Here is a 23,656-nt window from a genome sequence, read left to right as displayed (position 1 = left end):
CCTGTAGCTGCAGTGCGTTCACAGCACGGCCAACTTTCCCATTTCCCCTCATGCGCTCATTAAGTCACCAGTGAAGTCAGCCACCTCCAATCTGATGCCTGTGATGATTGGATGATGCAGTGTTAAACGTGTGCCATTTTGTAGAGTGCGATGAGGCAGCCTGACCTTTGAGGCACAACAGGAAATAATCACCATGTGACTGTCACGAACCGTGTTAAGCTCCGTGTCTTAGCAGGAGAGGTCACCCTTTCCATCCTGAGAATTCACTGTGATTAGAAGCAAGGCGCGCGTGTATCTATGCAAACATTCGATTTTTGTCAAAAAAGATCTAAAGTATTGACACAGGAGATTGGCTGCACAGCTAAAATGAGTAGAGATGTACTAGAAAGTAGAGTGTGTAATGTTCAGCTACAGCTCATCAAGGTCAGAAATGTTCCTTATTTCTAATGTGGGACTACACAAAGGGGACAGGTCAAGTGACCTTGGCAGGAGAGGATGACAGTGGGGCTGTATCATGCAAACAGCATACACAGCAATCTGTGTGTGTGTGGGTGCTCTGACGTGCTTTCCATTTTAAAAGGACATTAGGGCTAATGGTAATGGTATCTCAGAGGTTTCGTAACCTCTTTCCAGCACTGCCATACAGTATAGAAGGAGCCAAAGAGCACAGTCCATTAGGAAAGCAAACAATGGATATTTTTCATAGGCCACACAGGGCACTGAGTAAACATAACTATGCCACAGGCAATTAGCAACATATCACTTGCTTTAGCACTAACAGCGTCCTTTAATAACAAACCGGCCAGGAGGGAAAAGATTTTTGGGATAAAGAAAAGGGTGATAATGAGTAAATAATTCCAGGAACCTAGAGACAAAGCCATTAATAAGACAACTTGACATTTAAGCCTTGGCTGCTTGGAACAAAGGTTACAATGGATGCAGAGAAATGCTGTGTAAAGAGAAAAAAATATCTTTTGTACGTGTGCATGTGCATCACGCGCGTGGATGAGCAGGTGTTTCCATGCCGCTCGGCCGAGAAGCAGTGACTCTCACGGAAACACGGAGTTTAACACCTTTCATTAAACTCTTTGCACAGATGTGAGAACCTGCATCGTTTGATCCAGGCCGGGATTAGTGACAGCCACAGTCTCTTTACGGCTCAGTGACTGCACCGAGTCGACAGCAGCTCCACGATAAGCCTGCCATTCCACCGACTGTCTGTGAAGTCAGCACAGCTAATTAGAGGCTCTGTACTGTGCTGCTTAATTTATTTAGTGTGGCTTCATTTATTTAATCGAGCGAAGGTAATTCATTTGCATGTAGTTTAATTGTTTTCACTCTGCAACTTTACAAACCATCGCCACTTTATATTAGATATTATTAAAAGCTAAGTTCAGTTCATTATAACCAGTCAACTGTGCAGCGGATGATGTGCGATGCTTCCTCAATCACCCTCCTCACAGAGTCGTCCCGCCATTTTAAAAAACAGGCAATGAGCAGGGTGTGTAAATAAACTCTGCACTGGCCGCTCCAGGAGGGTCAATAAAACTACAAGCTGAAATGCGTTTAGAGGACCTCAATGAGGATCTCATTGTTCATTCTGCCCCTGCGATTTGCGAGGATATCCCAGCCAATCAATACAAGGACCATTAGGCTTAACAAACCTGGTTGGTCTATAAACAGCCCCTGCGTCGGCTCTGCAAAGCCACAGCGTGTACTCTGGGACAGCCTGCTCACCTGTGATGGCTCAGAGGCAGGTGGCTTGTACAAAGCAGGATGTGGCTTTATTCTGACGTACTCGATTCTCTTTTCTCATTTAACACCTTTATCATTTCACAAGAGCATTTCACAAGTCTCGCACAAAAAAATCCACATGGTGACGCAGATAACCTCCCGCTGCACGCAGTAACACCTCTAATGTATGCATGTGCACGCGCCGTTCATACTGCACTGTTTGCTATGATAGGAAATATAGCAAATGGAATAATACATGACTATTTTTCCATAATGGGAAGTATTATTACAGCATGTTTTTCTTTCTTATCACCGTCAGTCATGTCAGTCTCTGGGAACAAGCCTCGGGCGGCTGCGGGACTGAGATATGAAACTCAAAGGAAAACATGACAAAACCTAATAGACGAACCACGGCCTTATGCAGCGCGCTGACACAGTGCATCTAGATTAGAGTATGAGCCGCTACGCTTTAAATACCATACTATAAATTATAATCCAATGATCACGAGTTGGAAAGTAAATAAATTGTTCATGGCTACACAATTAATCTCTCAAGGCCTCATTTTATAGGTGTGCTTTCTCCTAGATCTAATACCGACTAATTCAATCATTTGATAATGTTTTACTTATCTTACCTTTCTCTTATCTGTAACTTTTTATTTATTTATGCATTTGTCCTCTAATGTTGTGTGATCTTAAAATTGCTTAGTTGCTTTTAATTGTTTCTTACTGTTTCCTATTGTTGCCTTCAATTTTCATTTTCAACATGTAAAGCACCGTATAACTGTGTTTTGAAAGTTTCTATATAGATAAAGTGTATTATTATTGTTGTTGTTGTTGTTGTTGTTGTTGTTGTCGTGTTGTTGTTGTTGTTATTATTATCATTATTATGTGTGGCGTGTACGTTTTCAGCCTGTCTTCCCACTTGTTAGAGCCTATTCACTCTAAACATTACTGTGTCACTGCTTCCACTAAATAACCAAACATAATGTAGAAATGTGATTATTAGTATCTGCAGTAGAGCACAACAGGGGTAATCTTCCTATAGGAAAGTCCACGAGAGAACATTTAGCTGTGTGTTCGTGCACATACAGTGAACAGGAACAGACCGAGAAATCCTTGCAACACACATTTTTGTTTCAGCACTTAATTGCCTTACTTAGCCTCACTGCTTTTGTAATGGGTAATTGGTTGTCATGACAAACACGGGATCTATTCATAGCTCAGAGGCTTGTGCAAAAAAAAAAGAAAAACCCTCTGCAAAGACATTTGAAGACAGGACGTAGACGATCTCTGATGGAAGCGTTCCTCCCCTCACAACTCCCAAAACTAGAGCGAGACATGAAATGATCGCCTTTTTATTTCTCCTCTCCTCAAAGCAATCCGTCAGCCTGATGCAGGGAGACTCCTCGAGAAAAATGGGCCTCAACAGCATAGTCTTATAATAAGACACTGAGGTATTCTGTCTCTGTCTCTGTTAAATCATTTAAAGAAAAAAATCTGAAGAAAAACAGTGAATCCTTTCCATTGGTGCCACGCTGATATAATGTAAACGCACTGAAAAGCCGTCCTTTACTTGGATTTCAAGTGTTTTTCTTTGTTAGGTGTAGATTCTGTCGTGACGCGTAAGCATCAAATGCAGCCGAGAGCCTTTGCCAAGACCTCCAGCTATGTGTTACCTAAACACATGTATTATTTATGTTACAGGGAAGTCAATAGACAAGACTGTGAGCAATATGTGACCTTCAAATCACAATCATACGACTCAAGGAATGAATAGAGGAGGTTCTTTTCCGCTTTCAGTGTGTTTAACAAGGTAAGTAGCTATGATATAAAAGAACATTTCAAAGCTTTGTGAGGCCCAGACGTGATGGTTGGATAGTGTGTTCATTTGGTGTATCTCAAGAGATGTTTATCCCAAAGCTCAGAGAAAATGCAATAAACAAGTAGAAAAAAATTAAATCATGATTTTAATATGATAAAATGACTAATAAAAAACGTGTGGAATAAAAACGAATTTAAGAAACTAAAATGAAATAAAATCAGAAAAACAATAAGAAGAATAAAAATAATGAAAAGATTAAGGAGACAGATAAGGGGATCTATGGTTTTTCACTCCTCTGCAAATCTGGCATTTACACATCCATTCATTTCCTATAACCACTTATCCTTGCAGGCGGCTGGAGACAATCCCAGCTGACAGAGAACAATAGGTGGGGTGACACCCACACATGGAGACATATAACACTCATTTACACCCATGACCAACATACAGTGGAGTCGCTAATTAACCTGAGCTGCATTGTTTTGTGAGAGGAAACCTTGAACACACAAGGAGAGACTCCAGATCTGATCGACACGTCCTCGCTTCCTCTGAGTAAACAGTGACTTTACTGCATCACCACAAACACAAAGCATTATCATGCATGTGGAGGCATGTTTGTGGCCATCTGTCACAGAAAAGCATGTGCAGATAAGCACCCTGACATGTTTGCCTCACTGCTTGGGGTCAGATAACTGGCTCTCATAAAATAACATGTGACAAATGGGGAAATACTTGGTTTTTATGTACTATTTACAAGCATTTGAATTTAAATTATAATTTAAATCGTAATCTAAGGATCCAATTGGCTGATAAACATGGTGATCTGTAAAATATATGTTTCGAGCAAAAGAACAATAAGTGGAAGAAGTGTGTACATTTTATCTGTACGGCTGCACACCTATTGGAACCTTAATAACTTGATGTATTTTTTCATCGATACATTAATTCAGTGTTCATTAATATTAATGATTCATCGGTAACTAGTGTGTCAAACTAGAAAAGGGTATCTTGATTTCCATTCGCTAAATATTGCAAGCCGGTGGCTGCGTTTTAATTTCCTCGTTCATTTCCCGTCTTTTTCTTTATGACCTTTGACCTGTGAGAATGTCATTAGTCAAATAGAGATTGTCGGCTACTTTACATAAAGCGTCTCTTGAATCATTATTGAAGGTCTTCTCATACACTGGCGACCCCTTAACACGTGCGCGCACACAAACACACACACACACGCACATACACACACACAGAGTGATCTTACCCAGAATCTTTTAGCCAACCATGATGGGAAAACTATAGGGGGAGTTGGAAGGAAGTTGGTGTCTTTGGATGGGAAAGACAAGAAGAGGGTTGTTTTGCATGAAGGGGTTTATATAATATTCACTCCTGAAACGATCCTCTTAGTCGGACAGACACACACTTACAATACTGTACTATTTAGGAGATTTGAGGGACAAGACTCATTGGAAGTGTGTAGACTCAATGAGAACTTTATTAGGAACACCTCTGACACTAGCTTATTCATGCAGGTCAGGAGCATCCGGTAATATTCACATTTAACATATGAATGGGGGGGAAATGTGGTCTCAGTGACTTTGATAAAAGCATGACTGCTCGTGTCAGACAAATCGCTTTGAAACTGCTCATCTCCTGGGATTTCTTTGCCAAGACTAGACACAGCTCTGCAGTCAAAATCAGCTTATTAATGAGAGTGATCACAGGAGACGGGTCAGACTGGTTGGAACCATATACAGTGTATATAAAGATGGACTCCACTTCCTCCCACTATCCAGAGATTAAGCCAACATATCCTGGACACGACCGCCGCCATCTTGCACATTTGGAGCCAGAGTTTCCACAGTAGCGCTCAGTGGATGAAGCCGTGGTAGCGAAGTCTTGACGACACATGCACTCAACCAATCGTGAGTCAGTCTCAGCCGTCAGTCATGAAGTTTCATCCCATTGCAACAGCATCAAAAACGAATCTAAACCCAAAATTAGCACATGACACATCAGTGTGATAAGAAATGCACAAGGATCTATTCTGCAGCCAGCCACCAGGCGGTGATCGAGAGAGGCACAACACATTGAACCCTGAGCTGGATCGGTAACAACAGTGGAAAGATCATGTTGATATCCACTCTAGTCAGTCATTGACAGACATCTGAGGCTGCAGTGGGCACAGACTCACCAACATAGGACATTTGAAGGCTGGAATAATGAACTCCAACCTGAATCTGGATCTCTGCTGAGGCTGCAGATGGTCTTGTGTCAACAGTCCAGGCTGTCATGGTGTGGGGAATGTTCCCTTGCATCGATCACTTTGGGCCCATTAATACCAATCAGCCATGAGTGCTTGTTTGATTGCTACGGCGTCTTTGTTCGTCCCTTCATAGCCACAGTTTACCATCATCTAAAGGCTACTTCCAGACACAACATGTCACAAAGCGGTCGAGTCCCATGAACGTCTTAATCCAGTACAACACCTTTGAGATGTTGTAAAACTGGAGATTTGCAGCAAGAAAGTGCAGCTGCAGAAATTACTTAATGTCACAGGTCAGCACGGACCAGAATCTCATAGCAATGCTTCCAACATATTGGGGAATCCATGCCACAAAGAGCTCAGGCCGCTTTCTATGCAAAGGTAAACCTAACCAGTAATAGTGCTCGGCTGAGTCCATGTACTTTGATTAACTGAAAATGTGAGTATACAGTGAAAGACATGGCGCAACTGTGAAGAGGACCTAATTTCACCTCGTTTCATTTATCAACTGTCCCCTTTCACCTCAAAATACAATGTTATATGCAGAAAATACAGGGTTTTATCCTCACATGTCTTTTTTCCTCCACCAGGATAAAGCAGTAATCACCCCAGTAGGAGATACAATGGAGTGCTGAGCTGTTTAGAGGGTTGAACACACACAAAATGAAATCAATGGTTTCTTTGTGTGGTTATGTGACAGAGAAAATGGATGGAATCTCACTATCTTGTGCAATTGCATGAGTCAGAGACATGAAACAGACACACAGACAGATTTCTGACAGTAAGGTGGATAAATATCGAAAGACAAAGAACACTTTGGAAGTTGGATTTTCTTCTCCATCGATCCCTTATATGGTCACTTTATTCTCTTTGTGCGGCAGCAACACATATGGTGTCAATGCCAATTGGTAGTTAGACATTCCTGACACGAAACTAGACTTTAATACTAAATGAATTGGACATTAATCAGGCGAGAAGGACACAGCTGATCCTCAGGCTCTAGCAGTGACTGATTCATCCTGACTGACTGATTGATTTAAATCAAACAAGCCAAACTGGCCTTTTCTGAGACGAAAATCTGAGACGACAAACCCTTTCGTTCAAGCACCTTTAAGACACTACCGATTAGGTCAGTCACTATAGACACACACACACACACACACACACACACACACACACACACACACACACACACACACACACACACACACACACACACACACACACACACAAACACACACATGCCTAAATGCCTATAGCCTATAGCCATCACTCTAGAGCAGCGGTATTAAATACAAATTCAGAGGTCAAGATAACATTTCCTCAAGCAAAGGTCTAGAGCACCATGATTTCAAACTTGTGTTATGATCCAGTGCAATATATATTGAAGTATTAGATGTAGTCACATTTGTGTGCATTCAGCTACTCAAATCACTTAAAGTCTAATGCAATAATATTTAGAAAAAAAATGTATATATTGTCAGTTTTCCAATTGAATTTAAATAAGCATCCTCGTAAAAAATTGAATGCTTTCTTCTAATGTCAAGTAAAAAAGAACAAGTTTTTTTAAAATGTGCTTTTTCTTCTTTTCTTATACAATTTTCTTCGCATCTTAACAACTGAACAGCTTTGGTTTTCTTACTTTTCTCTGACTCACTTCTCTCTGTCTATTTTTCGTCCTGTCGTATGTGACATCACGTGAGATGATTAACAATGGATGAAATTGGTCTTTGATTTTTCCCGAAGCCACCAAACCAGTGCCGTAAATGCTAGCGAGGCTGCGGCTGTTGAAGTTGAGAGGCTTTGTCAAAATTTGAAGGATTTATCAATTGTTATCCGTGATAGGTCCAGGTCGGAATAAGACAGCGTCTGAACCCAGACCGCGACCTACCTATTAATAACCTCTGTTCATAACAGATTAACATTCTCTGTGTAATTGTTCTGAGTGAACATCATCTTTCCCCTAAAAGAACAATCCCACTGAGTCATCCCATGTCAAGTACGTTGAATACGATGCTCTCCGGGTTGTTCATCTAACCACAGTCTTCAGTTGTCAGTTCTGCTAAGGTTGCAGTCATTTTTCTTCACAATAGAAATGATCTTTTGCTGATTTTATATTCTTTTTTCCTTTTTTATAATTGCTTCAGAGTTGTTGGCTGTTCTGATTAAAAGCTTTTAGACTACTTTTCTTTCACAGTATCACACAAACATGCCAGATGGGAGTTTTTGGGATGTCGCCTGGAGGCAAAAAAAAAAGAAAGAGACTCTGCCTCTCTGGTCTAAAATGTCACGCTCAGATGCTAACCAGACCTGAAGCTGCTGATTTCCCAGCTGCACGGGGTTCTGTGTTGCCGGGTGTTGAGGTGTGGGTGTGACACCGGATGGGAAAAAAAAACGTATTTACTGTAGCCTGCATTTGGCAGCTGCTCCTTTAAGCAACAGGAAACACACACACAAACATGCACGATGCACATCAATCTCATCTGTCACAGTATACCAGCCTGTCCCCATGGTAACACCCTAAAGCTACAGCTGTCTGATGGAAGATTGACTGTAGACTTCTTAGATTTTCGTTTTGTAAATACACATATAACTGTAACTGGTAATCAGATGAAAGGGTGCCGAGCTTTTCACCTCTCTGAGACAACTGTTAGTCGATTCAGTTCATCTGTACATGCTGTTTAATGATGGAAAATTAATTTATCCAATGTGAACTCACACAGAGATTTTTCTAAATTTGTTTCCAAAAATACATCAGGAAACATAATAATATAATGATGATAATCTTGTAATCCTCTCCTCTCCTCTTTCAGACATGCCCCAGGTGTCTTTCTCCTGAGCGGCAGTTTGCGGGAGATGTCCACGTCTGAAACAGGTTTGTATTGATCTGAGGGGAGAAGGGGGACGGGGGATTGATCGTAATTTGTGACAGCCCTATTTCCTAAACTCGTAAGCCTGCCTTTCTCAGAACGCCTGCAGGTCAGAGAGAAACAATCTAACGAAAATGACATGATTGTAGAGTCCTCACAAATCAATGCATGCAGCGGTCATGTAAGACACCTCCTGAAATGTCAGAGAAATGCAATGGGAGATCCAAATCTCCGACTCTTCCTTTATCAAAATGAAAAATCTTTGGGTTTGATAATCCACCATTATAAACGGCGAACATTTGATTGAGATGTTGTATTCACCACTGGGTGGGTGCTGCGATGCATAAAGAAGAGAATCTACTGATGATTCACAACCAATCAAAAAAAAGAGATTAAAAATCATTCTGTGGAAAGAGTCTTAACTATGACAAATACGTCATATTTAATCATAGCAGTGCTTTGGAAGCTGCGTGTGTGTGGGTGGACATACGGACATGAGGAGGAAATAATCTCAAATCATATTAGACTTGGACAAAAGTGCTGAAGTTATTGCTAGCATATGTAACGAAACTTAATTGAAAATAACTTAAACATGAAGTAGCTTCATTCTAATCAAAGCCAAGGCTTCAAAGGTCAAATTACATTGATGAGTGACTTCTGTGAGCTTTTAAGACCTCCCTGAATACTTTGATATATTTCAAAGCAACATGAAACAGCTTATAGAGCTTTCAACAAACTTGCAGGTGTATTGATCTAAAAGAAGGGAGAAAAGTGACATTCAATTTGTTGCTGTCTCATAAAGAAAATAGGCAAAGCATAATCACAGAATAAAACCCTTTATAACCAATTTGTTTCGTGGACTGTTGTCATTTTAGTTTGACGAATATTTAGGAAATAGTCGCCAATAATGATACTGTTTACGATTGATTATGTAGTCACCAGAGTTCCCGGGTTATATTCATCAGTCTTAGTTTAATCATGTTGTTGTTGCACATTATATCACCAAAGCAAGGCAGCATCTTATCTGCATTTACGCCCCATTTCATATTTATCACAGTTAGTTCGGAATAGTTGGTTGGTTATGGAATGTGTGTGTTTTAAAAGAGCAATTGGCACATCAATTGGCTACAAAATACATAATGAAAAAAATATGTTGTGTTTAATAGATGATGTGACTAAATGTGGTGTTAAATAGGCAAATATATAGTGCAATTATTTTGAATGTTACATTTATTTTCAAAATGATGAGATAAACAAAACTTTTTTCCCTGCCTTTATAGAATAAATCATAATTCACTGTTTGATGCAGATGGCTTTTCGCATGACAAAAAATGTCTCTAACAGCATCATGAAACCTTGAAACTGCAATAAAAAACCTACCTCAGCGTAACAAATTGAATTTGATAATATTAACAACAGGAGAGGTTATTCGCAGCAGCTACTTTGCAGTTATAGCAATTTAAAAGAGCTCCTAGTCGTCAAAAGTCAAATAAGCAAAACAAAACAGATTCTTATCTTCTCAAATAATCAACATTATCGACATAGATAAAAAGGAGGTTTATTTAGAAAGGTCTCCTGAAAAGACAAAGCAAGGAGAGACAGAGGAGCTCACTGAACAGCAGGGGTCAGGCTGTGGACAATGAGGTGTGGAAAGTGTCCAGGTTTTCACTCCAACTGGAGACAGACAACACAACAGAATGTAATGGCACACTGACGAGAAGAACTGTCGGTTTTTCGGTGTGTGCAGTCTACGCTTCAATCTGTCAAGTCTTAAACACAGTAAAAGTCCATGCCCTGAAAGAAGAAGAAGTTAAATTAGATATATGTCAACCACCACATATTACTTCAGAAAATAATATTGTGGATCTCAAATATATTCCTATAAATAAGGCAGGAACACGCACGGTTGTGGGGATCTTAACTGTGACCTCTGTAAACTTGTATGTCTCCTTCACCACGGTTGCAGGGAAGTATCCGATGATGCCCATCTGGTCCACGTACCGCTCACTGTAAACCTGCCAGTGAAAACAACACGGCCTCTCTAACAAATTAACATCACATTATATATGCTGTGTGCATTTAATCTTCCTTCCTGAAACATTAATTAAATGTTTGCTCAGATTCAATTAAATATTTAACCAAATTCATTGTTGCTCTTGTCACACATTCTTGAAAGGTCACACCCGTCTATCCTAGCTGCTGCACATCCTCTGTGTCTTATAGTAACTGATTGGAGGTTTGCACTGCTTCACTGCTACATAACAAATACGCACGTACACTTCCAGACCAGAAGACTCCGGCGCCCTCCTCTGGCACGAGTTTAGAATACACATACACCATCTGACCCTTCTTGATGTTGATGAATCTGCAGTCAGGAGCTATGAAGTCATCCAGGGCTGTGGCCAAGGAGAGAACATCTGGTAAAGGACAGAAAAACAAAAGAGGAAGTGGAAACGCATAGTTCAAAGTACAAAGTTCAAAGGAACATGCATTTGGTTGCAGGGTTTTAACACCTAACAGATTTCAAGACAAATTGTACATGTGATGTCATGCTTTTGCTCCATCTACTGACTTACATGAGCATTCTGCATCTCCACAAATCTTGTCGTCTGCTAATTTATCCATAACGACGGCCCTCACAGTCTGGTGCAATAGTCCCACACAGAGCAGAATCACCAATGGATAACTCATGCTGACCAAAACAGCGCAACCAAGGGAGTGTTTTGTATGTGTGTGCAGATGTGAATGTGGACGATTGAAGGAACTTAAGGCTATAAAAGTCTCCAAACACTTCTCCCAGCCAGGGGTGGATGGGCTGAGCCCCTGCATCAGAGGTCGCCTAGCCAATCGGTGTTGAGTTTCAGAAACGCCACATTCTTTCTGGAAGTACTTATTTCCCCACTGGGGAGTTGGCAGACCTTTTTCTTCCTTGTGTTTTTACACTTCTCAAACCTCAGTCTCTCGGCAGGGACACGCAGTCACGGTCCATGTGATCTGTGTAAGATCCATAAGCTGCAGTAGATTCATGTGTAGAAATACAACATGGTGTTCTATCAGCAGGTCTTTTTATTGTAGTGCCACATTTGTAAACATACTAAAATGTTAGAGAGAAGAATGAACTTTTAACATGTTTTATGTAACTAGAGGTAAACATCGATGGTCTGTTCATGAAGTATAATTCATCTGCAGTTGCATATTGAAAAATGTCCCCTCAGGGGGGTATTGCTTAAATTCATTGTCTTTTGTCTACAGATGGAAATGAATGTTGATGGGTGTGATCGTATTGTTTGATAGCTGTTGTAATTTTGTTACTGAACATAGTAACTTTAAAGTGATGGTGAAATGTCGTTTATGTTTTAGAAGTGACTCAGTTACACTTAAAAGCAAAAGTGTTTTGATCATGTAATAAACCAAGATTTTTTAAATGTCTTGTAACTTATAATTATTATATCAACATTACAGAGGGGGATAGAGAAAGTGGGTTCTTAAAGTTCTCGATTAAAAAAAAAGTCAGAAAATGGTTTGGAGTCTGTCCCTCTCCCAATGACACAATCTGTTGTATGAAGAACAAAGTATCTTTATTCAACACATCACACTCAGAACAAAGACTTATTTCTTTCCTTTATTCTGAAAATGAATTGTCACAAACACAAACGTTAACAGAGTTCAGACAACATCATCTATGGGACAATAAAATCCCACCCATCAACAGTCATTTGCATCTGTACATGAAACAGACAAGGAACTTAGGTAATACCCCTCAAAAGTGGCATTTTTGAATGTGCAACTTAAAAAAAGGCTGTTGAATAACTCATCGTGCAGAGATTGTTTAAAATGATACTAACATTTAACTCCTAATCCTCAAGTCACTGGGATGAAACATGTATCACACTATTTTTTTATGGAAAAACTGTTGGCAAAAATAAAGTTGCAATTCAATGTAAAAAAATAAATAAGCTTGGACTTAAGATGATGTAAAAATGCTAAACAGCAGCAGGAGCAAATCTAATGTAGCTAAATGATGTTTGCTGGTGACAGCTGGTTAAGATCTGTCCAGGAAATGATATTTACAAAACAAAGTCTCGCAAAAGAAAGAGAAAGAAAACAAAATGTAAGCAAATATTTCCAACGAAGCAGAACCAGTCCGACGCCACATTCAACATGTTTAGCCTGCACAATCAGGAAATGGTGAAACCGACTGCAAGAGTAAGACACCACTCAAACTGTGACAAAAGCTACAGCCAATATACTTGTTATTCAATTCCAACCCCCGAATTAGAACTATTTTGTAATAAAACCCTCCAAGCCCCCAAAGTCATGGTTTAAACCAAACACCTGGTGGCACCATTGTCCTGTAGCTGTGGTTGAGAAGTTGCAGGAGATTGCACCAGCAACAACCTCTGGTTGGTTCATAACCAGGTGAAAAAATATACATATAATCTTTCATATTCAAGTATTAGCTATTTGATTATTATGGGGATTCCGTTTAGAAAACAATTTTGTTGACAATTCTTAGGCAGTTTATTGTAGGATAATCCAACCAAAACGCAACAAAGATAAATTATAGGCTTTTACTTTTAGCCTTTAAAGGTGTAAAAAATGTCTAAGATAAGATCATCCTTTATTAGTCCCACAATGGGGACATTTGCAGTATTATAGCAGCGACAGTCAAAATAAGCATCTGTAAGTAATAAGTAACATGCAATACTTGACAAATATGAGAAAGAGAAGGTGAAAGAACTTGAGTGATGGCAGAATGAACACTGGCGATACCGAAAAGATATAAACTGTGTTTTCAGCGTTTTCATCAGGCTTTAAATATACATCTTGTTTAAAAGCCTATAAATACGGAGCTGATATTGAAAATCTATATTGAATGTGATTAATTCTACACAGTTTAAGTTATAGGAAGACTTTAGTTACACGTTTCTCGCTGTTGTTTCATCATCTTATGTAAACAACGAGCTTCCTAAAGTCCTTTTTTACAACGATGTAATTTCTTTCCTCTTCCGTCTGATGCAAAGCCCCGCAAAACTGTGTGCGTTCCTGGATGTGCTCGCTGTGTCTCACCCAGCTCTTCAAAGGCGGGCGGTGCTTACGCCTCCACTCACTTTCACACAGTGTCAGCAGAGAGAACCGCTCGCTGGCGCTCTCCTGTTTGTGAAATCAAGCGTACCTCTTTAGCCTTGCAGGGCAGTGACGTGTATACACTGGCAACTCGAAGCGCTCGTCCCGGACGTCGCGGTTGTTGTTCGGTTTGAAGAGTTGGAGGGCGCCCGGTGTTTTGTTTTTTATATCCGGGGGGTGTAAGCTACCACACGGCGGGCATCTGCATGTCTTTGCGGGGGGTTATTTTAACACTATAGCGCCATTTTTGTCCAGGTCGTGGTCAAGCTGACAAGTTCGGTCCCGGGGTAGCTGATGGATGAGCGGGTATCGGACTTATTTGGCTCGGGGAATGGACTCGGCTCCGGGTCCTCAGCTGTCGCCTCCAACGCCAAGTCGGGGAACGGACACGGCGCAGCCGGCAAGAAAGCTTCGAAGATCAAGAAGTCAAAGGCTCGTTACACCCGCAACTTCAAACCGAGCAACAACATCCCGTACCTACCTCCGGAGGTAAGACGGACCACCGAGCACCGGTGACCCGCTGCTGTTCCTCCACCTTTAGCCACAACAAGCTAACAACAATACGAGCTGAAACTAGTGTTTTTATACTGGGACGTGTAACTCGTAATAACTGTTTTCACGGGTTTCCCGTGAGTTCGCTGCCCGAGTCTCTGTCAACTCACAATGACACGTAGCTGCTCGGTAACCCAATGGAAATGAATGGGTTTGGCTATATTCGGCTAACATTAGCACCACTACGTTAGCCCGCATAGATTAGCGGGGGTTTTAAAAGCGCTAAGCTAAGTGAGCTGCTGGTGTTTTACAAGCTAGCGGGAGAGTAACAGCTGTGTTTGTAAATACGTAGCAGGGGGCGGGTGTTCACTCGGGTTGACTGACATGTAGCTACAGCCACATTCACCCAGACAGGCACTGTTACTACACTGTAATGTGGTACTTTGTTTAGGGGCTGAATTCAAACTCACTCTTCAGCTAATGTGATCACTGTTTTCTCAGTAAAACGAAAGTAAAAAGCATTGTTTTTTACCTCAAGTTACCTAAAAGTTAACCCAACTTAACCTTAAGCAAAATAACAGCACCTTTTAGGATTGTATTGTGTTTAAAATAGTAATACAGGTTTGTTGCAGATAGCTTTTTTCTTAAAGTTGAATATATCTGAAATCTCCTGGAACACCATGGCCATGAACTCAGTGTTCGAGGACAAGTCTGGACATATTCCAGGACTTGTCCCAGCTGATCACCACCATGTAAAGTGCCTCTCTCCTGTTTCTTTACATTTGACCTATTCCTCCCGTTTAAAGATATCGATTAGTTCACTTTAAATGTCTATTGATGTGCTTATTTTTTTTCTTATAACACATGAAGTAGCATGTATATTAGGGCTGTCTAAGCAGTTAGTCAGATTGCCTCTCTTTGTGTCTTTTAGCAAATCAATAGCCTGTTGTCTGACTTCTCTGCAGCCTGACAGTTGTTGTCTCTGTCCCTTCTCTCTCTCTGTCTCTTAGGCTGAAGAGGGAAACATAGAGTACAAGGTAAGCACATTAGCTGTTATGTTCAAAATACATTAATGTGTCCCTCAAAGGGAGCTAGCAGCTTCATAAAACATTCCACCAATGAACAGATCTTAGGTCAGCCTCTTCGTGACAAAGGTGTGGATGTCATCGTCATAATACGTCATATCATTATTACAATAAGATTCCAGCAATATGTAAGTCATATGTCATAATATATGGGTGTGGTGTCAGGTGATCTACCATGGAAATCCAACACCCTGGTGGATTAGCGAGAGCATTTTTAGTATCCTGACAACTGCTTCCCTCACCACATCAACAAAAACCTTTAAAATGCTAGTTATTTGCACCTTGGCTATTTAACCACTGACTAGACCCATTTCACCATGTTAATATATAACTTAAGCACTGATAACTAAAGTCTTTCCCTTGTCTAGCTGAAGCTGGTGAACCCAACACAATACCGCTTTGAGCACTTGGCAACACAGATGAAATGGCGACTGCAGGAGGGTCGAGGCGAAGCTGTCTATCAAATAGGTGTTGAGGATAATGGCATGCTGGTGGGGCTATCAGAGGAAGACATGAGGGCATCACTGAATACGCTCCATAGTCTGGCAGAGAAGTAAGTCAAGAAAGTGCATTTTATTTGCTTTTAATTTTGACATTACATCTGTTAATCCAGTTCAAGAAGGAATTATTTAATTGCTCCCCTGTAACCCTACTAGAGCTAAAGGTAAAGATACTTAAAAATAGATAATTGGTCCCTGCCAAGTGTCAATTTACATAATTCAAATACCACACTTTATTTCTGACAGAGTTGGAGCTGACATCACTGTCCTCCGAGAGCAAGAAGTGGACTATGACTCTGATGATCCTCATAAGATAGCGGAAGTTCTCATTCGCAAGGTGCCAGATGACCAGCAGGTCAGTGAAGCTTTTTGTGTTTCGATGATGTTTCGATGTTCTTTTGCTGCTGATCTGTTTTTTAAATTTATTATTCTCTTTTTTTTTCTCAATTATTTGTTTCCCTTGGTGCTCTTCAGTTCTTGGACCTGCGGGTAGCTGTGCTGGGTAATGTGGACTCGGGCAAGTCCACTCTGTTGGGTGTGTTGACACAGGGCGAGCTGGACAATGGACGGGGAAGAGCGCGGCTCAACCTCTTCAGACATCTTCATGAGATCCAGACTGGACGGACTTCAAGCATCAGCTTTGAGATCCTGGGCTTCAATAGTAAAGGAGTGAGAAAAACTCAACACCAAAGAACAACTGATGTGTGATGAGGTTTTTTAGAGTTATAAAGTAATGAAGATGATGCTTCAGATATTATTACTGCTTCTCCTAGGTTGTGAATTACAGTGAATCTAGGACAGCGGAGGAGATTTGTGAGAGTGCCTCTAAAATGATCACATTCATTGATCTGGCTGGTCACCACAAGTACCTGAAAACCACAATTTTTGGCCTCACCAGCTACTGTCCAGACTTTGCTATGCTTGTTGTGAGCGCAAATACTGGCATTGGTGAGTATTTATCTATCCGCTGAATTTCTCTGTGTGCACTTTATCATGTCACTGACTATTCAGAAAAGCCAAGTTAGCTAACTGGATCTGTCACAAGGGGACCGGTTGGTAACAGACACTTGCAGGGCCAGTCCGGCAGCGCGCCTGTATTTGTGTACAACACAACTCCCTTCTGTAGTAGTGGACTTCACCAAGTCTGGCTTAGCACTTTGCAAACATGTGATATCTGAGCTTATGTAATAGGCCACCCTTCCTACCACAGCCACTTTATCCCTCCTAGTACAAAAATATCTCAAATACCTTCCATTTATGTCAGAGTCCTCTGACCCACTAGAGGTAGCTCTGTGCTTTTATTCATGCAGATTTGGTGAACCTGACACCTGCACAAGGGTCAGTAAGCGACTGTAAATGTCAGCAATGCTAACTTTGCAGAAAGAACCTGACTCTTAAGATTCAGCAGAAGTTAAGCCCCAAATACTTGCAGGTTTAATTTATGCACAGGATTAATGATTGGTGGTTTCTGTCTGCTGAATATTTTTTTTTTTATGAAGTACATCAGTATTGGCTGAATTCCACCAAAGTTTTAAGTCTCTTCTCATCCAAAAGTTGTTATGTTTTCTGCAACACATATATCCGGTTTTCTGCAGTTTACAAGGTGAACCAGGTCATTTGGGGACAGGTGTCAGCTCAGTATTTACTGGTAGTTCTAGAGCTGAAGGGGATGTAGAATAAAATGAAACAACCTCATCAAGTTCTTCACAGCACAAAAACATAAATATTTCATGTGTTATTTGTGTCACAAGCTTTTGATCAATATTTTACCTCAAAATATTTTCCGATACATTTCAGATCTTATAAAAAACATTCAGCCTTACTTGAGCATTATATTAGGACAGCTTGCTTTACTAATATGATTAATATAAAATAATAATAATATTAATAATAATAATATTAATAATACAAATTATTAGTGCATAATGTGCATTCAGACCTTTCATGATAACAGTGAGTAAGACTGAGTCCAGAAAGCTTGTGCAACACACTGGTACATAAATAACATGCTGTTAAATTAGAGTTGTCAAACTGGTGGGACTGTCTGTGCCGTGAAAGTAGGAAACATTGGATTTGGCTCGTGGTTTATTTGTATTCTAAAAAGGTTATTGTCAGAAGTGGGATTCGAACCCACGCCTCCAGAGGAGACTGCGACCTGAACGCAGCGCCTTAGACCGCTCGGCCATCCTGACATACTGCACTGTGGAGATAACACGTGTTAATAACTGCCAAGAGGGGGGGAGGGGCGCTGACAGACAAAAGAAGTGGGGCCCAGATAGGAACCCACTGGTAATTCCCAATTGCCCCAGGCATATTTGTTTTTGCTGTGCTTTTAAAAGCAATGACTGTAGATAATACTGCTTTGTTAAGAAATATTTCGCTTAGCTTTCTTTATGTAAATGAGAAGGAGGAATGTGGAGGAAATATGAGCCTTGGAAACAACACTAGTTACTTAGCAGTTCAGCTCACAACACTGCTGGAGTTATCAGGTGAACTAAAAGCAACAACTGTAAATATATATATATATATATATATATGTGTTCGTGTGTGTATGTGTGTGTGTGGGTGGCTACAAACAAATGTGACGTGGAGCCTATGTCCTGTGTTTGTTATTTTTATACAATTGGATTTGTTTCCTCACCACTAGAATAAGCTGAATATTTTACAGGGAAATATAAGTGATAACATCTGTAATAGTATTTGGTCATAAAAAGGGCATTGATATGAAATCAAAAGTAAACTCTTACTGCACTGCAGAGGGAGGAGAACTGACATCTTTTCTTCTTTTTTTAAGCCACACAGTTTCGGAGTTCCCCTAGAATGGTAGATAATGCACAAGCTCCACATTTTAAAAAGCACCCCTTAATATTCTTTCAGTTCGTATGTATTTTGAATTTCCGTGCTCGTTGTACTGCAGGCGTTGCTGTGTTTGTGTGCATGTCTGCTTTGAAAGAGGGCACACTGGGTAAATGGGGTCAAGAATGAGGATCACTTCAGCAACGCTACAGACAGAAAGGGGGGCATAGTGTCTGCAACCCAAGAGCTACAGCTTTAATTATGAAACAGTGTAATGGATCTCTGTAAGGCATAGGCCCTGTCTCAGGTTGTGACGATCCAGAATCGTCTTGTATCAGTATGTTATTTTCTCTTCAATCACCGCCTACGTAAGACGAGGAGCGTTTATTTTGATCATGCACCATTACCTTTGATGCACTGAAAATAACTTAAGTAGCAAAACACTTTGCAGCTCAGCTGACGGGGGGTCAGGGTATTTTGAGTCTGTCAATCTTTAAATGTGTGTTATGGGTCAGTACCATAGACTGTATGGTCACTGCCCTTGAACTCATTAGTGAGGAGACCTATTTCCAAACTGAGAGATAATCTAATAATATATATGTGTGCATGTATATAAATATGTGTATGTATAGTGTATATAATTTTTTTCACGTGCCAACATTGTTTACAAAGAAACATGATCCACCAGGCATGTAAGACTCTGCTGCCTCTGTTGGTGCATATTTTGAAAAAAGTCTTATTCGGCGTTCCTGACACCCAAAGCATTAGTGACATAACTACTATATATGGTTGAATATTCCTGCCCTGCAATCCTATCTACTTTCCCTGCTGCCATAACAATCAGACGTCATGGTTAATTCAAGCTGGTCTTATCAGTAATGTTATCTTAGGTCACAACAGTCCTCAACTGTAAACGTTTCCTTTATCTTCCTCAGACTCTGTGTCATAGCTGATATCATACCTGATATCAACCCTAACCCTAATATTGTGTTTTCTGCAATTTTTAGGCAAGTGACTCAATCCCATCCTGCTCATTTAATGGAACTTGCTCTGTAGAAGAGCATCGTATTGAACGCATCAATTAAACATTGCACGTAAAAGCATTTGTGGGCATGTAAATCAGTAAATCAGTGTGTAGCTGATGTGGAATGACCTTTTTCCTTTATCCTCTCCTTGGCACCCTTTTCCAGCTGGAACGACAAGGGAGCATCTCGGGCTCGCTATGGCCCTGAAGGTGCCCATCTTCATCGTCATCAGTAAGGTGGACCTGTGCTCGCGGACCACCGTGGAGCGCACAGTGCGGCAGCTGGAGCGCGTCTTGAAGCAGCCGGGCTGCAACAAGGTGCCCATGGTTGTAGGCAGTACTGATGATGCCGTCACAGCAGCACAACAGTTCGCCCAGTTCCCCAAGTATGAACTAAATAATAGTGTATGAACCTGATTTGAATTTGGTGTTTTTGAATAAGTTCTGTTTTATCAAGAGGAGGGGGGAACTAGCCAGTGACGTCTGTGTGTGCTGATTACATGTGTGTGTTCTCCCTGCCAGCATCACACCCATCTTCACCTTGTCCAGTGTGTCTGGAGATAGTCTAGAATTGCTGAAGGTCTTTTTCAACATCTTGCCCCCCCTCAGCAACAGCAAGGAGCAGGAGGAGCTAATGCAACAGCTAACTGAGTTTCAGGTAGGTCTGAGATGAAGCTTGTGTGTGAGCAAGGGATCAGCTGACACGAACACACTCTTCCCCATGCTGTTCAAAATGTATAAAGACTTTGGACCATATGCTTGACAGCAGTGTTCATGCTATTACAGGTGGATGAGATCTACACAGTGCCAGAGGTGGGGACTGTGGTGGGAGGTACTCTGTACAGGTCAGTATGTCGAAATCTTCCTGATCTTCCATTCAGCTTGCTTTTGTTGTTAAGCCAGGCCTCACTATTCTCTTTGACTGTGCAGTGGTATTTGCCGTGAGGGAGATCATCTTATAGTCGGGCCCACAGACTCTGGCCAGTTCCAGGAGTTGAGCATTGGGAGCATACAGAGGAACCGCTCGGGATGCAGGGTTCTCAAGGCCGGCCAGGCTGCCACACTTGCCCTCGGTGACTTCGACCGGTCACTTCTACGCAAGGTTGGACACGAAGTGGCAGACAGAAAAATCTGCATATGTATTTTCTAATGATATTTAGGTAATTATAACCAAAGAACATGTTACGCAATTCTAATCTATTTTGGTATATTGTCCATGTGTTTTTGCATGTGCAGGGTATGGTGATATTGAGTCCTGAGATGAATCCAACCATCTGCTGGATGTTTGAGGCTGAGATTGTGCTGCTCTTCCATGCCAAGACCTTCCACAAGGGCTTCCAGGTGACTGTGCACATTGGCAACGTGAGACAGACCGCCACTGTGGAAGCTGTGTATGGCAAGGTTAGTTCTTCCACTGCGCTGCAACTGGTCCTGAAAATTGTCCTCTACATCCAAAGCCTTGGTTTGTCCCAAGTGTTCTACTTTAACTAGATTATGTTCTTAAATGAATTATATTCTCATGATACATTTCTGTGTTACAGGAGGAGCTGAGAACAGGAGAAAAAGCGGTGGTTTGCTTCAAATTCATCAAGCACCCAGAATATCTGAAGGTGGGAGCCAAGGTGCTCTTCAGAGAGGGCGTGACCAAAGGTATCGGCCACATCACAAAGTTGCAGCCCATCAGCCAGTACCAGCCATCCCATAGTGAGGATGAGGAGGTCTGAACCATTTCAGACAACCTCAACAGAAAACACCGTCCCACTCCAAAACAAGGTGCTTTACAACTCCCGGGCTCCTGCTTTTTTGGAAAGGCCTCTTTGCCCTGTTCTTTGTATTTTTATTGCCCTTTTCCAAAGCCTTGTCGCTACCATCTTCCTCATTTATCCTCTTCAGCCTTTTAAAAAATACTGCAGATTTTTCAGTCTGCTTTCTGTTGTTGGGGATTAAAGAATGTTGCTTTTCGTGGCACTGACAAGAAGAAACACCTCAGCCACCTCTACAACACGTTCCAAAGTGATGACGAGTGTCATGAACATGTAGTTGCGACGCACGGATTAATGAGTCGCATCCAGGAAATGCTTTCTTACCCCAATGTTGAAGTGCTGCCTACACCGTTTACACCTAAATGCACTAACTAACATACTTAAAAAATGATGCACACACACTTGCACTGAAACCTAAATGCCAGTTTTGATATGCGGCAGATAATCATTTACAAACTTGGTAGTTGCAAGTTTGAGATGCTTGTACATTAAAGGTCCAGTGTGTTGGCTCAACATTATTTGTTTTGTTTTCATTAGTGTATAATCAGCTTAAAGTAGGAATCTACTTAGAATGACCCCTTAATGTCTACATCAGGAGAGGTACGGTAGCCCAAAATGGACAAAACAAAACCTGACCTCCACATTTTTATTTTACTTAAGGCCACAGTATGTTCTGCTACATGTTAGGGGCAGTCAGTTGGTTGCAATCTGCACACTCACCACTAGATGCCACTAAAGCCTACACACTGAACCTTTAAGGTGTAAGTTGTATCACCAGAGTCATTTTTATCATCAGAGCACAGCTTCTGTGTTTTACCAACGTAGTGCCTGACTGTCTTTTTCATAATACCTGCTAATCATCTAAAGTGAGATAGTTGTAAAAGCAGTGAGAGGCACATCCTGTCAGTCGTATATAAGATTAACCAGCTCACTTCAAGCTATATTACTGACAAAGGCACTTTCTGAAGCTAAATAGGTAACACTGCGAGGTATGCAGAGTTTGTATTTGTATTCTCAAGCTGCCATGCATATTCACCTCATCATAACAAATTTTTCTGTGACAATTGTGTGTTTTTGTATTCACAAGTAATGCCTCACAATGGTGCAGTGCGATGGTAACGATCTCGCTGCCCATGTTTTAAAGTGCTTTAGTTACTCAGGTCAGTGTCGATGTTAGACTGCATTCCACTCTCACTCAAGTACTCCCGCGAACGATTCTGTTGCTGACTTGTTGTGTGTCTGAGTGTGAGTGTGTAGCTGAAGGGGGGTGTATCCCAAAGAGATGAGCCTGATTACATACATGAAGCTGCCTACTGATGCAGCTTTAATTAACAGCAGTTCTATTGGAGGTGCTTGATGTCGTCTCTCCACTGATGTCACTGACTTTCAAGGGGTTTAACACAGTGCCTGATGCTACACTTTGAGTGGCCTTCCATTACGCCCCAAACCTTTACAACGTTGTAATCAAAAACATCTACTGAAGTTGGTGCCATCACCAGAAACACCTTTTGTGTCGAAGACTACTTTTAAAAAATGAATGTTAACCGCACCTCTGTTCGAGGCTGTTGGCCTTAACATCTGTTACATTGCATGATGATGTGATTTATACACAGGTCGTAGTCCCACTGACATCGATGATAGACGACACCTGCACTGTGTGCCCTGTTTTGTTGCACCCACACAGTTGTTATGCACCCGTTTGTGTGCACTCAAAGAAACTTATAATGCATTTGAACCAAAATACTTTTTAGCCTTCATGAAGAGTTATACCAGGTGTTCAGGTTTGTTTTAAAGCAGCTGAGAAGTATTTTATAGATTTCTAGTAGTTCTCAATTTTACAATTCTGTACAGCTTTTTCACTGTTGCATTCTTCTAAATCAAACCAACACAGTTTCACTCTTTTACAATCATTTAAAACCTGTTTTCCTTTTGAATTCAAGTGTAATATTTTGATCATTATTTGGGTGAAATGCAATATTTATGTACAGATCCAATTTGTGTGTCATGATGTACATGAATAAAACTTTTATTGTCTTTATTTGTTTTGTTGTCTTAATATCTCCGTCATGTCACACATCCAGTGTTTTGTCTATTGACTCACATGTCAGAGGCATCTCTCAATCCACAAAATTTAGTTAAAAAAACGTTATTTCTTTTCCTGGAAGGGCTCCTCCTTATCT

General features: G+C 41.0%; 2 protein-coding genes and 1 non-coding gene across 3 annotated transcripts; 1 reads left to right on the top strand and 2 right to left on the bottom strand.

Moving 5' to 3' along the window:
• Positions 1-10,227: 10,227 nt before the first annotated feature.
• On the bottom strand, positions 10,228-11,476 carry LOC118119038 (otoraplin). Its single transcript, XM_035172694.2, has 4 exons — positions 11,266-11,476; positions 10,967-11,106; positions 10,594-10,704; positions 10,228-10,483 (listed from the first exon to the last, which is right to left on the bottom strand). The coding sequence occupies exons 1-4, from the start codon at positions 11,378-11,380 to the stop codon at positions 10,460-10,462; spliced, it is 390 nt and encodes a 129-aa protein (XP_035028585.1). The 5' UTR covers positions 11,381-11,476; the 3' UTR covers positions 10,228-10,459.
• Positions 11,477-13,869: 2,393 nt separating this feature from the next.
• On the top strand, positions 13,870-23,514 carry LOC118118630 (GTP-binding protein 2). Its single transcript, XM_047342258.1, has 12 exons — positions 13,870-14,305; positions 15,319-15,345; positions 15,762-15,946; positions 16,140-16,248; positions 16,368-16,562; positions 16,667-16,841; positions 19,880-20,099; positions 20,236-20,371; positions 20,500-20,558; positions 20,644-20,815; positions 20,950-21,114; positions 21,255-23,514. The coding sequence occupies exons 1-12, from the start codon at positions 14,111-14,113 to the stop codon at positions 21,435-21,437; spliced, it is 1,821 nt and encodes a 606-aa protein (XP_047198214.1). The 5' UTR covers positions 13,870-14,110; the 3' UTR covers positions 21,438-23,514.
• Positions 18,003-18,085, bottom strand: trnal-cag. The gene has a single exon. It is a non-coding gene; the product is annotated as a tRNA-Leu (tRNA).
• Positions 23,515-23,656: the final 142 nt, after the last annotated feature.

The sequence above is a fragment of the Hippoglossus stenolepis genome, chromosome 12, assembly GCF_022539355.2.
Source record: "Hippoglossus stenolepis isolate QCI-W04-F060 chromosome 12, HSTE1.2, whole genome shotgun sequence".
In the NCBI taxonomy this organism is placed as follows: Eukaryota; Metazoa; Chordata; class Actinopteri; order Pleuronectiformes; family Pleuronectidae; genus Hippoglossus; species Hippoglossus stenolepis.
Note: the sequence above shows the minus strand (reverse complement) of the source record. Positions and strands in the feature narration are given on the sequence as shown.